This window comes from Zosterops lateralis (genome assembly GCF_965231275.1).
Source record: "Zosterops lateralis genome assembly, chromosome: 2".
NCBI classification, from domain to species: domain Eukaryota; kingdom Metazoa; phylum Chordata; class Aves; order Passeriformes; family Zosteropidae; genus Zosterops; species Zosterops lateralis.
This window is the reverse complement of record NC_139763.1, coordinates 38489854-38503356: the sequence shown is the minus strand read 5'-3', so window position 1 is coordinate 38503356 and position 13503 is coordinate 38489854. Positions and strand designations below refer to the sequence as shown.

Here is a 13503-nt window from a genome sequence, read left to right as displayed (position 1 = left end):
ACTTAGAAGACAAAAAAAAGCTTATAAAATAGCCAATTATTTAGGGATATAGGTCTTGGTATAGCATTGCTCATAAGCAAACAAGTTAATTTTCAGTACTCTAAGAATTCCTGTTACTGAGGAAATATAAATGTGATTTCTCCACTAGAATACAGCAGAACAGAAAATTCTTGTGGTAGCCTTTCTTTTTCTTTTTACTACTTCCTCTGAACACATGGAGGAGACCTTGGTTTTTGTAATAATGCAGGTGAAATCCATGTATTTGTGCATATGTGTGTGCACATAAAGTACAGCATATTTAACAAAATTCCTGTGCTTCTCCAAATGAGAACTGAAGTTGAAGCACTTAAGTTCTTGTGTTTTCACAGATAAATTCTGTATTTGCTTCTGATGTGCTGATCTGATAGGAAGAGAAGAGAAACACATGACCTAAGAAGACATAATAAATAATAAAATTATCTTGGTTTCATCAGTAGAAAAAAAACCCAAAAAACCCAAAAAAACTCTTGGAAGGACTGTTTATCTTTGAAGTAGTTCTCACGCAGAAGGAGAACCTCTTTGGAAGGATAAAATCAGGGTAGCTGAGGCTATATGACCTGCTTTTGTGATTTATACTAAGTATCTCTTTGTAAAAAGAATGAAACTAAGTTTCTCTGTATAGCATACATCAGTGGGGTACTTAACATTTTTTATTACATGTAGTTACTTTTTTTTTTCTTGTTTTCTTTACCATATGGGAAGTAGTAACAAAGTTCTTGTGGTTTTTCTTTTGTTTTGTTTGGAATGATGCTCTAAATATTTTATAATTTTTATTGTGCTGTATAAAATATAAAATATGTATTGTTGTTTTCCATTTTTTATAGGAACAGTTATGTGAAAATCCTTATTCTGTGGATATTGAATCAGAAGATTTCCACCAGCTGCCTCCAGAAATAAAACATGAGATTTTGACTGATCTTAAAGAACTTACAAAGCGAAGAAGAACATTATTTGAAGCAATGCCAGAGGTAATACTTAAAATAGCTTTCAAGGCATTGGAATGGAGCTATTGCTGTTAATACAGATGAAGAAAGGGTACTACATCTGGAAAGCTTTACACCCTGGACTATTTAATTAGAGATGTTACCTTGAGGAGAAAAAACCCAATGAAATGGTGGCTCTTAACAGCCTTATCTCTTGATTTCCACTAAAATTAGCAGAGCTAATTCAGTTTGGCAAAAATGTTAAAAATTGTGCTGTGTTTTATGCCTCATGAGCATTATGCCCAAGATTGCATAACATGCCGCTGGTGTGGATGAACCAGGCAGAATGAACACAGCTTGGATTCCAAACCCTGAGGTTGTTGGAGGAGCTGGCAGCTGGGAAAAGGCTTTTGTAACTTAGGCAGATGTGTTGAAGCTGTTCAGACACTAATGGGAAATCCTATAGTATCACTTCTACAATGAGGTTTTGAAAGTACAGTATAAATAAGATCAAATGATGGCTTATGTCCAAATGTAAACTAAGAACCATCATTTTGAAATGATCCACGTGTGGATTCTCTTTTAATTTTAATTTTTTTTTTTTTTAATTTAAGATGGGGATGAGCTCTGATAGTCAAGATTGAGATGTCATGTTCTCCAGTCTCTGAACTACTGGTACCTTTCAGAATTGTTGTATGTTGCCAGGATAGTATTGCTGTCACTTGGGAGTGCAGCAGCCAGTGAAAGACAAATGTTAGCTGCTTAAAGGAACTCTTGAAAGAATTCCCCCACTCTTCCAGAGTGTGGGAAATGAACTTGCTTAAAAGGGGTATTTTATTTCAATTGACTTTTTTGTGTTGTTTTGTTTTTGTTTTGTTTTTTTGAGGACTCCAATGACTTTTCCCAGTACCAGCTTAGGGGTTTGCTTAAAAAAAGCAACCTCAATCGGTGCATAGAAAATGTACAAAAAGAAATGAATCAACAGCACTCGGGTGAAATCCAAACACAATATGAAAATGAAGGTGGTTTTGTGAAAGAAGTGGAATCAAGGAGGGTGGTCTCTGAAGAGACTTCTCACTATATTCTGATAAAGGGTATGTCAGGTCTTAATTTTGTAAAACCTGTTTTTTGGAGCGTGCATTCTGGCACACTTAAAACTGGTAGTTTTAAGAAAAACCTGAATATTGTTTATTGGTGAATGTAGCCAGTAGTTTGTATGAAATGTGCATTATTGTTATACATTATTAACTGTGATCTATAAACCTGTAGAAAAGTGGTTTAATAATCTTTATATAATGGTGTTCATTATGTAAAATGGAATGTTATTATAAAGCAGTGTTTTTTCTACACAAAACTTCCTTTTAGGTATTCAAGCAAAAGAAGCTATGGGTAGAGACCTGGAAACTACTGCAGGACCCTCATCAAGAATGCATGAATTGTCTAAATTAAATAAAATCAATGAATCTCCTGCGAATGCAAAGCTGTCTGCATCTGACAAGATGCAGACAGAGGGAGATGACAGTGTGGTGGCAGCACCTCCCTCTCCTCGGACTTTGCTTGCTATCCGTGCAGCCATGGTAGAAAGCAGCTCAGAAGAAGAACTGGACACACGACAGTTGAAAATGGACCAGTTTGTGTCAGAGGAAGGCAGTGTGTCTCCAAGAACACTGAGGGCAATTCAGCAAGCTCTGAGTGAAGATGATAAAGGGGAGGAAGTTGTTGCTGCTACAACTGATGGAGTGCCATCAGAAAGACCAGAAGGGAAGGATTTTCTGCTTAGTAGCTCAGATGAGGAAGAGCAGATTCCTGAAGTTAAGGAGAGAAAAAACATTCCTACAGCTACATTTCATTCATCAATCCAAGTGACTATGCAAGATGCTAAATTTAAACAGAAGAATCAGGAGTTGGAAAAAAGTCATATTACACCCCAAGACACTGGTATATTCAGAGATGAAAAGTATTCTGCTATTGAAAATACTAGAAAAAGCAAAGAAGGTATAGACAAAGAAGAAAATGATTCAGAAAATCATATTGCACCCAAGGACACCAGTATATCCATAGCTGAAGCTTACACTGACAATACTGTAAAAGACACAGAGGATGTAATTAAGGAAGAAAATGGTTCCAAAAATCCTATTTCACCAAATAATACCAGTATATCCATAGCTGAAAATTATTCTCATATTAACAATTATAGAAAAGACAAAGAAGACATAGACAAAGAAAAAAATGGTTCCAAAATGGACTTAAAGTCTCTGGGAGATAAGGATATGAATTTGTGTTTGCAGAAACCAAGCTGTTCCCCTGTGCAAACTAGTTCAGATGCTTTGGTTCATGCTGAAACAACAGACCTCTCTAAAAATGAGCAAAACTTGAAAATTTCTGAAAATACACAGGAAGTAATTTCACAAACAGAGGAGAATGTATCTGAAGATATTAGATTTTTTCCAGAAGCAAGGGATCCTGGGGAGGAAAGAGAAAGGATATCACAGTCTGAAGACAGTGATTCTGATGGTAGGTGCTTTTTGATTGTGTAAAAGAATAAGAAAATAGGACAATATTGTATTTGTAGTCAGTGGAAGGTAACCTTTTGTCTTAGTAAGAAATACTTAAAAATGCATCCACTCCCACACATACAGGAGGCAGGAAGAAAATCTGAGCTGTGTTTTTCCCCTTGGTGTCACATTTTATCATTGAATCCTGCATGTAGAATATGGAGAGTCAGGAAAGCATGTTATGTACATTGAATTTCTCTGGTGTATTAACCAGTCAGCCACTTGGTTTATGTAATTTCACAATCCTTATATTTATCTGCTGCATATAGAAAAAAAGAGGTCAATGCCCAAGTTAAAAATGTGTACAAGTCTCTGTTTTCCTTTGATAGGAAGCTTTATTGAAGTGGATGCTGAGGTCAGTAATGAGGCTGAGTTTCCGGCTAAATGTGATGAAAAAATGAGTGATGAACCAACACTTCCAGAAGTGGAGACAGACAGACCTGATGTTTTCACACTGGACTTGCCAAAGGAGTCTGATGAGGTGCAGTTGGGAAACACTCAGAATGTTGAAGGAGAAGCTGATGGTAAAGGTGCAGTGGACGAGTGGCAAGACATCAGTTTGGTAACTCGCTGTTTCCTGTTTTGAGCTTGTACTGGAGTGCTTTGTCTCCAAATAGTTTTTAAGGAAAAGTATTGAACAGCTGTTTATTGTTTCATGGTTTATCACATAGGTATCTAATTGTATAGAAACTGATCTTTCTTTGAAGGTGGTTAAGCATAATCTCTCTAAAATCAAATGAAAACTTCAAGGTTTTAACAAATTGATGACTAGACCATCTCTGGTCTTACAATTTACTGCATTAGAGAATCTGTAAAAACTTCCTAGTGTGAATTCATGGAACATATACTACTAGAATAATTGCAGTTGGAGACTTTGTGTTTTATTTACTAAGTATACTTGAATCATTGAAATAATAAAAATCTTGGTTTATATTTTCAGGAAGAACTAGAAGAATTAGAAAAGGACCTTTCTGCTGAGCAGAATACGCTTCAGTCTCAAAAACAGCAGCAGGAACGTGTTGCTGCTTCTGTAACAGGACAGATGTTCTTGGAAAGCCAGGTAGTATTTGTTCAGTCATTTTAATTTGTTTTCTTTCTCCATCCCAGTCATTTACTCAAAAGCTGTTAGTAATTCAACTTAGTTATAGGTCACCTTTTTTTCGTCTTAGGAGTTTGTTTTCTTCAGTTTGCTTCATTTAAAATATTGAAAGTGTTGAAGTAATCTTGAATTCCAACTATTTTAAATAAGTGTAATAACGTTATAAAATAATATAGTTATGGATAAATCAGTATATCTTTTAAGCTCCAACTTTTAAAGGTTAGGTGAGTTTGATTGTGGCCTGTTTTTGTGAAAGGTGCAAAATGAACAAAAAATATGAGGAAGCTATGTTCAGCAGCAAAGAATTGATGCAGTCCGTGTGTTAGGTAAATTGTAATCCCCTAGGGATTAAAATGTTAAAAAATTACAGGAAGTCTATATATTTATGACCAGAATAAGCAGTTTGAAGCAATCTCACCAATAATGCCTGAATAAGCCTGTTGATTCTGTGTCAGTATTTCAGGGTTTAATATGTGTTTGGGTCAACAAACCCATAATATAGTAGACAAGTGATAGTGTCTGTGATATAATAAACTTATGCTAACAAATTAATTCGGAGAAATATGTAAATGCTTGTAGTTTTTTTTTCTTAATGGGACAATTTACGTAGTTTTAAAATTATGTTTAATTTTGGTTAAATATTTGCACATACTTGTTTCTTCAGTTGATTTTTTAAGGACCAGTAGATTGCTTTTGTAGTATTATGTGCTGTGTAATCATAGGCACACCATTATAGTTGTAAGTCTTTTTGATCTTGTGCTTTTTTTCTTAATTATGGTAAAAATTTAAAGTCTTGAGGCTGATTCTGTTAAGCCTAAAAAGCCTAGGGAAGAACATAATCCAGACCTGTGTAACAGCACAAGTCTGTAAACCTAATGCATGTGGGGTATTTCACTAAGGTTGTGTAATGTATCCCATAAAAGCAAAAATGCTTCAAAATAGAGGCATATCAAAACACTATCCAAGGAATGACTATTCTTCCCACTATTTCCTGCTTGATATGAATGTTTCTCATATGCTTTCATACTACTCTCTTAGATGAAGTGATGACCAAATCTTTTCCTTAAATATGATTTTTTTTAAATTATACTTTTTATATTTAACCTGCATTTTTTTTTTCATGGAGCCCACATAATTGTAATGCATGTAGTTCTCTCCTTGCTGTGCAAAACAGTACTTAAGTATGCTTGTGTAATTAAGATGGCAGGTTCTCAAACTGTGTGGTAGAAGAGTGCTCAAGTAGTGCTTGACTTACATGGCTCTGTCTGCCTGAGAGGAGTTGAATGGGAATTACCCCTTGACTTAACTGAGCTTGGCGCTTTTTACTGGAAGTTGAAGGTTTGTTGTCAAATATTAAACAATTCCCAAGTGTGAATCCAGCAGTTTTGAGTCTAGCAGAAGTGTATTAGGAGTTAACTCTTTAGATGAATTATTAACTGTTTTCCTTCCATCCTGCAGGAGCTCCTCCGTCTGTTTGGCATTCCATATATCGAAGCTCCAACGGAGGCAGAGGCACAGTGTGCCATACTGGACCTTACTGATCAGACTTCTGGGACAATCACTGATGACAGTGATGTTTGGTTGTTTGGTGCACGACATGTTTATAAAAATTTCTTCAGTCAGAGCAAATACGTGGAGTATTATCAGTATGTTGACTTTCAGAACGAGCTAGGTAAGCCTCAGGTATTGATTTGTTAAACACAGTTTTTAATAAGACAGCTCTGTCATCTTTGTATTTTCTACAGAATTTTGTGGATATTATTCAATGTCGGTTCTTTGGAGAGTCTCTAAAGCCATTTGCTTAGGTTGCTGTTTTACTGCCAAATGACCCCCCTGAATTTGCAGACCACCTGCATTTAATACACTGAGTTAGTGTAATGATCATCAAGGCTGGAGATATGAACTATACTAGTTTCTGGGTAAATGTTAGCATGACTTTTCTGATGTGGTGGGAAAATGATATTCTGATGCCATCAGATTTTTAGTCTTCTGGAAATGGAAGTTAGTTTTGGACATATTGTGAGATGTGATATATTAAAAGAGGATCTGGAATATGTGTAAAACATTTATCATATTGTTGACACTGAAAGATTTTTTTCTTCTGTCTGACTGCTCTTGAGCTAGTTTAATCAAATTGTTGCCAATTTTGTTGAACTACTAAGCTTCAGCGTCACATAGAGTATTAGGCAAAATATGAGCCAATTTAAACTTGTTATTATGTCTTGAGCAGAATTCTTCTAAAATCAGTTTTGACATTTTCAATTTGAGAGGTTATAGACTTTGAAATGGTAGCATGTAAAATTTCATAACATTTTTATGTGGTAAAAGATCTAGGTTTGGTTTCTTCCAGCAAGCTGAAGAAATTTTTCCCCTACTTAAGCATGCTACTGTAGCTTAATTGGAAAGGATTGCTGTAAAAGCATGTCTGTTATTTTAAACTGGTTTTAATGTGATAAGCCAAATATTTATTTATTTATTTATTTATTTATTGGGGGAAAATAGTCATCATCAGTCTTTATGCCACACTCCTCTGCAGTCTTGTGCTTCTCCTTTCCCATGCATTGCAGAAATTCTTCTGTCTGGACGGCTGATGCGTATCATGACTAGTATGATGATGACAGTCTGTCTTGCTTTGTGTGTTTAGACTCACACCCCTCCTTTTCTGCATGGAATTTTTAAAAAAGTTTTTTTTTCAGATCTGAACTCTTGAAGCTGGTCACTACAAATCAGTCTGGTTGCCTCAGACTTAATAGCCTATCAAATACAAGTGGTCAGCTAAGTTCTTTCTCCTTTCTGGTTGTTTCATGACTTCTGGTCTACTTAGTAACCAGCACAGAGCAAAAGGCTCCCAGTTGAGGAACACTTCTAGGAAGCAGAAGCTAGAATGTGAGCAGAATGTTTTTATTTGATTCTGGTATTGCTCAATTCAAGTCATCTTTAGATGAGAACAGGACAGTAACTGGATGTAATAAATATTAAAAAAAAACCCCAAACCTTTTAACAACCCCTATTTGAAATTACACAATCACAGAGTTATGTAGGTTGGAAAATACCTCTGAGGTCATTGAGTCCAGTGTTTGTCTGATCACCACCTTGTCAACTAGACCATGGCACTGAGTGCCACATCCAGTTGTTTCTTGAACATTTCCAGGGATGATGACTTCACTACCTCACTGCACAGTCCATCCTAATGTTTAACAATCATTTCCATGAAAAAAAAAATAATTTTGGCAAGATATATTTTCCAGATTAGCAAAATTATTCTGTGCTTGAGCTAGCAGCAGTATACTGATACTGCTCCAGAATATAACTTAGCACATTCTGATGTTGAATTGAATATAATTTTATGGAATTAATGCCTTTGTGTGCCTTTTGATTTTTGCCTTTCTGATAATATTTTTTTATTTTGTAAGATAATAAATACTGAATCCATACACTTTCTTTTTCAGGGTTGGATAGAAGCAAGCTAATTAATTTGGCATACTTGCTTGGAAGTGACTACACTGAGGGCATCCCAAATGTTGGCTTTGTAACAGCAATGGAGATTTTAAATGAATTTCCTGGGCATGGCTTGGAACCTCTCTTAAAATTCGCGTATGCTTCGTTGTGATTTGCTTTTTTGTATCTTCATACTGTAATTATTAGTAAATATGCTTTTCTGATGGTTAAGCATGCAGCAAGATATATGACCATCATTAATGGGACTAAATAGGCTGTAAAACTTGACTCCATTGTATCACTCTTTGGAATAGCAAGTAGATAAGATAACAAGTTGATCTAGCAATCACAGTGAGGCAAATAAAGACAACAGAACAGCTGTAGAATTGTGCATCTGCCTCAGAGTTTATTGGAGAACTAGATCCATGGTGGAGCAGAGGCTCTTTCTCCCTGGGCTGATGAGAGGTTTCTGTATCTTGCTCATAGAGAAAGGAGACTTGATTGTGGAATAGATGACATGGAAGGAGACAGACAGGTAGGGTGTGGGCAAGACCAAGACTTGAAGAGAGCCAAGGCAGCTGTATTGGCAATGGCAAGGATGGTAAAAAATCTTGTATTTTTCCTTTCTTTTCCTTGCATACCAGAAAACCTCCAAAAATTATCATTGTGTGTTGAACATCCTGTGCAAGTGAGTCTGAATTTGGGGCCTTCTGTTTAGCAGTTTATGGGGAATCCAGGAGATATTTGCTACAATAGCTGCACTTAATGTGTATGTTTTGTCTTTTCTACTTCTTAGTTTTTTTTGTCCCTTTGGCCATCTTTCATTTGGGCATTTTCTACATCATGTCCTGTAGTAATTGAGTAGGGGGAGACTAAGGGTACTGAAATTAGCATGGTGGCTCTTAATATTTCAAATTTTATGAGGCAAATTAATAATTTTCTCTTTTTCAGTGAGTGGTGGAATGAGGCTCAGAAGAGTAAGAAAGTGAGGCCTAATCCACAGGACACCAAAGTCAAGAAGAAACTGCGGGAGCTACAGCTTTATTCAGGTTTCCCAAATCCAGCAGTGGCAGAAGCATACCTGAAGCCTGTGGTGGATGAGTCAAGGGGCTCATTCACCTGGGGAAAGCCTGATGTAGAGCAGATCAGAGAATATCCTTTCTTGTTAGGTAAAAGTACTCAAAGTTCATAAAGAGTCAGTAATGGAGTGTCAAGTCCTTAATATCTCTTTGTTGTGAGGGGCCCCAAGCCCTATCTGCATGTGCTCCTCTAAAAGGATACCAGCTCTGGAACAGAAGGGAATGCAGCAATGCATGCGTGGCAGTCAGGGCTGCTTTGCCCTCCTGAGAGAGTGCACTGCCTCACTTTGCATCCAAAGAGCATCTTATAGCTGAACTGAGTAGTTTGTTGTGATATTATATTACTGTAACTGTTATATTTCTGTAACTGTCCTGTGCCTGTTTCTCCTCTCAAAGTGGGATTGTTTTGCACATTCCCTCTGTATGTTTGCCATTTTTCATGAATAAGTCTTGAAATCTGGACAGAAATGGTGTTTTAGTCTGCATTTTATCCCCAGCTATTCCCTGCATTTCTTCCAATAATGTCTATTTTTTGCTTCAGTTGCAGTCTGAGCTGCGGCAATCTATTGAAAAGTAGATGGCAATAAATGCAGAGCTAATAATGTTTTAAACAGTAAATGAAACTTCCAGTAGGTGCAAGTGTAAAAATAAGGTTTATTTATAGGCATTTTGTGTTATAGCAATGCTATTTAGCCAAAATGAGTTCTGTCTTTACTGAGACATGCTTTGGGAAATGTTGGTATTACAGAAAAAGTTCTGCAATAATGGAGATGTAGCAGCGTGATTGTGATATGTTGTTTTAACCCAGAGTCTTCTGTCTGATTTTGTAGTAGAAAAAACTTTGAAGTGGAGCAGCTTTCCTCCAGGCATTGTTTACTTCAGGAATTTTCATTTTATCTGTTTACAAAATACCAGTAGTAGCCATTTTGTAAAGTTCCTTAACTTTCTGCACATTCTGCAAGGATCACTTTGGCTGGACTAGGACAAAAATAGACGGAATCCTTTTGCCTGTGATGAAGCAGCTGAACTTGCAGCAGGTAAAAATCTACCTGTAGTTTAAGGATAACTAGAAAATTGTGAGAGAAGCATTTTAAAAAGAACAGCAAGGCTTTGGAGTGAAATATCTCAGAAGCTGGGATTTGGTTTTTAATCTTCTTATGTATTTATTTTTTTTTTAATCACTAAGCTTGCTTCTCTAGACTTCATTTCTGTATGATATGAGTGTGCTGTGGAGAACTCTGCATAATTTTAGATGTTGGTTTCAAGTTTCCTTACCTATCAAGCACCTATCTCAAGTCCAGGCTGCTGTTTTTTCTGGACACAGTCAAGCTACAGGTACCTCAAGCAACTTCAGTAATTCTAGAAGACAGTGTTCTATAAACACTTTTTATAAAGTATATATATGTAAGTGCCCCTGAGATTTTGGTGGAGTGACACTGCCCATTTGATGCTGTACACATCCTTTGAGGATGACACAGACTGAACTGTTGAGCAAGTGCCCATTAATAATATTACTCTAATTTCCAAGTAAATGTTCTGCCAACTTTATTAACACTTGAAAGTGAATAGCGATGCCCACTGTGGTAGCTGTGAAAGTAGGTTGTAAAATTGATTCCAAATTTCAAATTCTTTCTTCCTTTTGCCATACACAAGATACATACATTGTCAAAACCAGTGTTCTAGTTCTCTGTATCACTGAGTGGAGTGAAAACCCTGTAGTTGTGTACATATACTGTCAGGTCGACTGGAATGTCCTTTGGGAGTGTCTATCTCTCTAAAACAATGTTAGGAAAAAAGTAGAGGACTGGCTTGCCTATACAAAAAGCCCAGCTGTGGCTGAATAGCACAAATCCACACTGTGTGACAACTAGTAGTTCTACTCTTCAGTCTTTATACTGTAGCAGCATGTGGTGCAATGAACTTGAGTCAAAAGCCTGCGTGTTTTTGCACTTGGAGGCACAAATGAGAAGTGCACTTACAGCATTTACTTAGTAAACATTCTGCTTTAACAGCTGGAAGCTAAGGATGTGTTTGTAAGGACATACTTAAGAGCACTACAGAGATTCTCTGTATTAGGGTTGACAATAGCAACATATGTCTAATCACCAGCAGCACAGTATTTATGAAATCTCACTGGAGTTTGCTAATTATTAATTTCTGTAAAGTTTCTTGTTGCCTAATTTATTATAAAGTATGGGTATTACTCTAATGATGCATCTTATTCTTCATGTCTATGTGCATATATATTAATTTCATTATTCTTTTGTCCTGCTTTAGTTTCAGATGCTTTATAATATAGCTAACAACTGAATTCCCATTACAAAAACAGTCAACTGTGTTTCTGTTTTATTTTTTATAGACTCAGCTTCGAATTGATTCATTCTTCAGACTAGAACAGCATGAAAAACAAGCTATTAAAAGTCAGAGACTGCGCAGAGCTGTGACTTGTCTGAAGAGAAAGGAAAAGGAAGCAGATGATGAAATTCAGGAGACCACTGCTGTCACAGAGATGGAACTTAAGCAGCCTGGGAAAAGGAAAGGGGAAGGTGCCACAGGCAGTGCAAATCAAGCTGCAGCAACAAAAGTACAGAGTGGAAAGAGAAGAAAACATTCAGATTCCAGAAAAGAAATTTTATATGGAGGTGGTTTTGTTGGAAATTTGCATCTTTCAGAAACTTCTAGTGACTCCTCAGTGGAGGAATCCAAAGGCAGAGATTTAGGCAAGAGCAAAAGGAGGAAAAGCATGACTGCAAAAAAGACAGCAGACCATGAAGAGAAAAAAGGGTGCAGTAGCTCAAGTGGTGAGGATGAAGACCTGGGAAATGTAGTCATGGTGACTGCCAAACCTGTGTTTGAAGGCAGAAAAAAGAAATCACAAAGCAAGAGAGGAATAAGAAAGAAAATGTCTTAAATAAAAAAAAAATTAAAAAAAAAAAAAAAAAAAAAAAAAAAAAAAAAAAAAATTAAAAAGAGAGACTGATTTTTCTGACTTGAGCTTTGTAAATATTCTAATGAATTCTTTTAAAAATATAATAAATTATCCCTATTCGTAATGCATTTTGTCACTCATTTTCTGTCCAGAACTTAAGTAGAAGTTCTACACTAATTTTAGCACACTTACTCAGAAAGACCTAGATTGCACTTGATAAAAGTTTCCAGGCTTCAGATCTTAAAATTGAGCCAAAACATGTTGTCAATTTATTTACATTCTAATTGAGTGTATAGACCTGTTAAAATCACCTGCAATCAGTTACTTCCTTAGCTTCAAATCCAAATGAAATTCTGAAAATTACTTGGGTTGTTTCTAGGTGTTGGAAGAAGTAAAATAAGTTCAATTTTTTTGCTTTTCTTCTTCCCTTCCTTAAACCTGTCTTGGAAGTTTTATGCCCAGAGTAATATTATTTATTGAAGAGAGAAGATGCAAACCGTCAAAAAAATCTCAAGGAAAAGCATACAGTACAGTAAGTCTCTCTATAATCTGGTGTGCAGTAATTGTTCTGATTGTAAGAGACATGTTTCTAGATTTGGCTGTGGATTTGGACACATGGCTGTATACACAGTATTTGTTCGCAAAGGTGATGTTCAGAGGTATCTACTGGTCGCAGCACTCGCATTGGATTGATTTGTGTGGGGCAGTGTGAAACTCAGATTTCTCATATGCCTCTCTTCTCTGACTGTAGAATTTATTTCCAGCTCCTGAGTATTAAGGAAGAAAAGCACAGAATTCTACCCATCTTATTTGTGTTCTTTTGTTAAATTTTAGTCCTTTTTTTTTTTTTTTTTTTTTTTTAATGTTCTCATTTGATATTTGTAATGCATTTCTCATTGTTTCATTATTTCAAATCCAGGTCCATACGTTAAAGTTTTGTATGAGACATTATCCTCCCCTAAATGGGTGAGGGGCTGAGGTAAACTGGGTGGATTTGGCCCTTAAAATTGCAGGGGGTCTAATACTTCATGTATGGTTTATACTGGGCAAAAATCAACCCTTTCAATACTACTTTTCCAAAAGACTGTAACATTTTAAGCAAATTCTCAGTCTGTCCAGACAGTTTACAGCACTATTTTATAAATCACTTATTAGCATTATTGAATTTTACTTTCAAAGTGTGTATCAGGTTGTGGTGAGTTGTTTAGAAATGTAGAAGAGCTCTCTTTAATTTCTTCTGCTAACTATAGTACAGAGACTCTAGCTTAGGGCTTGTTTAGTATTTTGGTACAATAATTTATTATTTTTCGATAACACCTAGAAAACCCAGTTGAGGTTGAAGTCTAATTTTTCTAAAAAATGTGTAAAGTGAGAGATGGCTGATATCCTGAATTGATTACAGTCTAAAGAAGAGAAGTCTTAGATACCTGTATTTGGCCCC

At 36.1% G+C, this 13503-nt stretch overlaps 1 protein-coding gene across 1 annotated transcript in view; it reads left to right on the top strand.

Moving 5' to 3' along the window:
• The window catches only part of LOC310906169 (DNA excision repair protein ERCC-5-like), a 14780-nt gene extending 2677 nt beyond the window's left edge, over nt 1-12103 (top strand). Inside the window, exons 7-16 of the mRNA XM_083855231.1 lie at nt 864-1007; nt 1849-2056; nt 2328-3476; nt 3847-4079; nt 4458-4580; nt 6078-6288; nt 8066-8210; nt 9006-9208; nt 10088-10170; nt 11493-12103. Coding sequence (XP_083711357.1) covers nt 864-1007; nt 1849-2056; nt 2328-3476; nt 3847-4079; nt 4458-4580; nt 6078-6288; nt 8066-8210; nt 9006-9208; nt 10088-10170; nt 11493-12044 — 3051 coding nt within the window. The 3' untranslated portion in view covers nt 12045-12103. The remainder of the gene's footprint in view (nt 1-863; nt 1008-1848; nt 2057-2327; nt 3477-3846; nt 4080-4457; nt 4581-6077; nt 6289-8065; nt 8211-9005; nt 9209-10087; nt 10171-11492) is intronic.
• The last annotated feature ends 1400 nt before the right edge of the window (nt 12104-13503 follow it).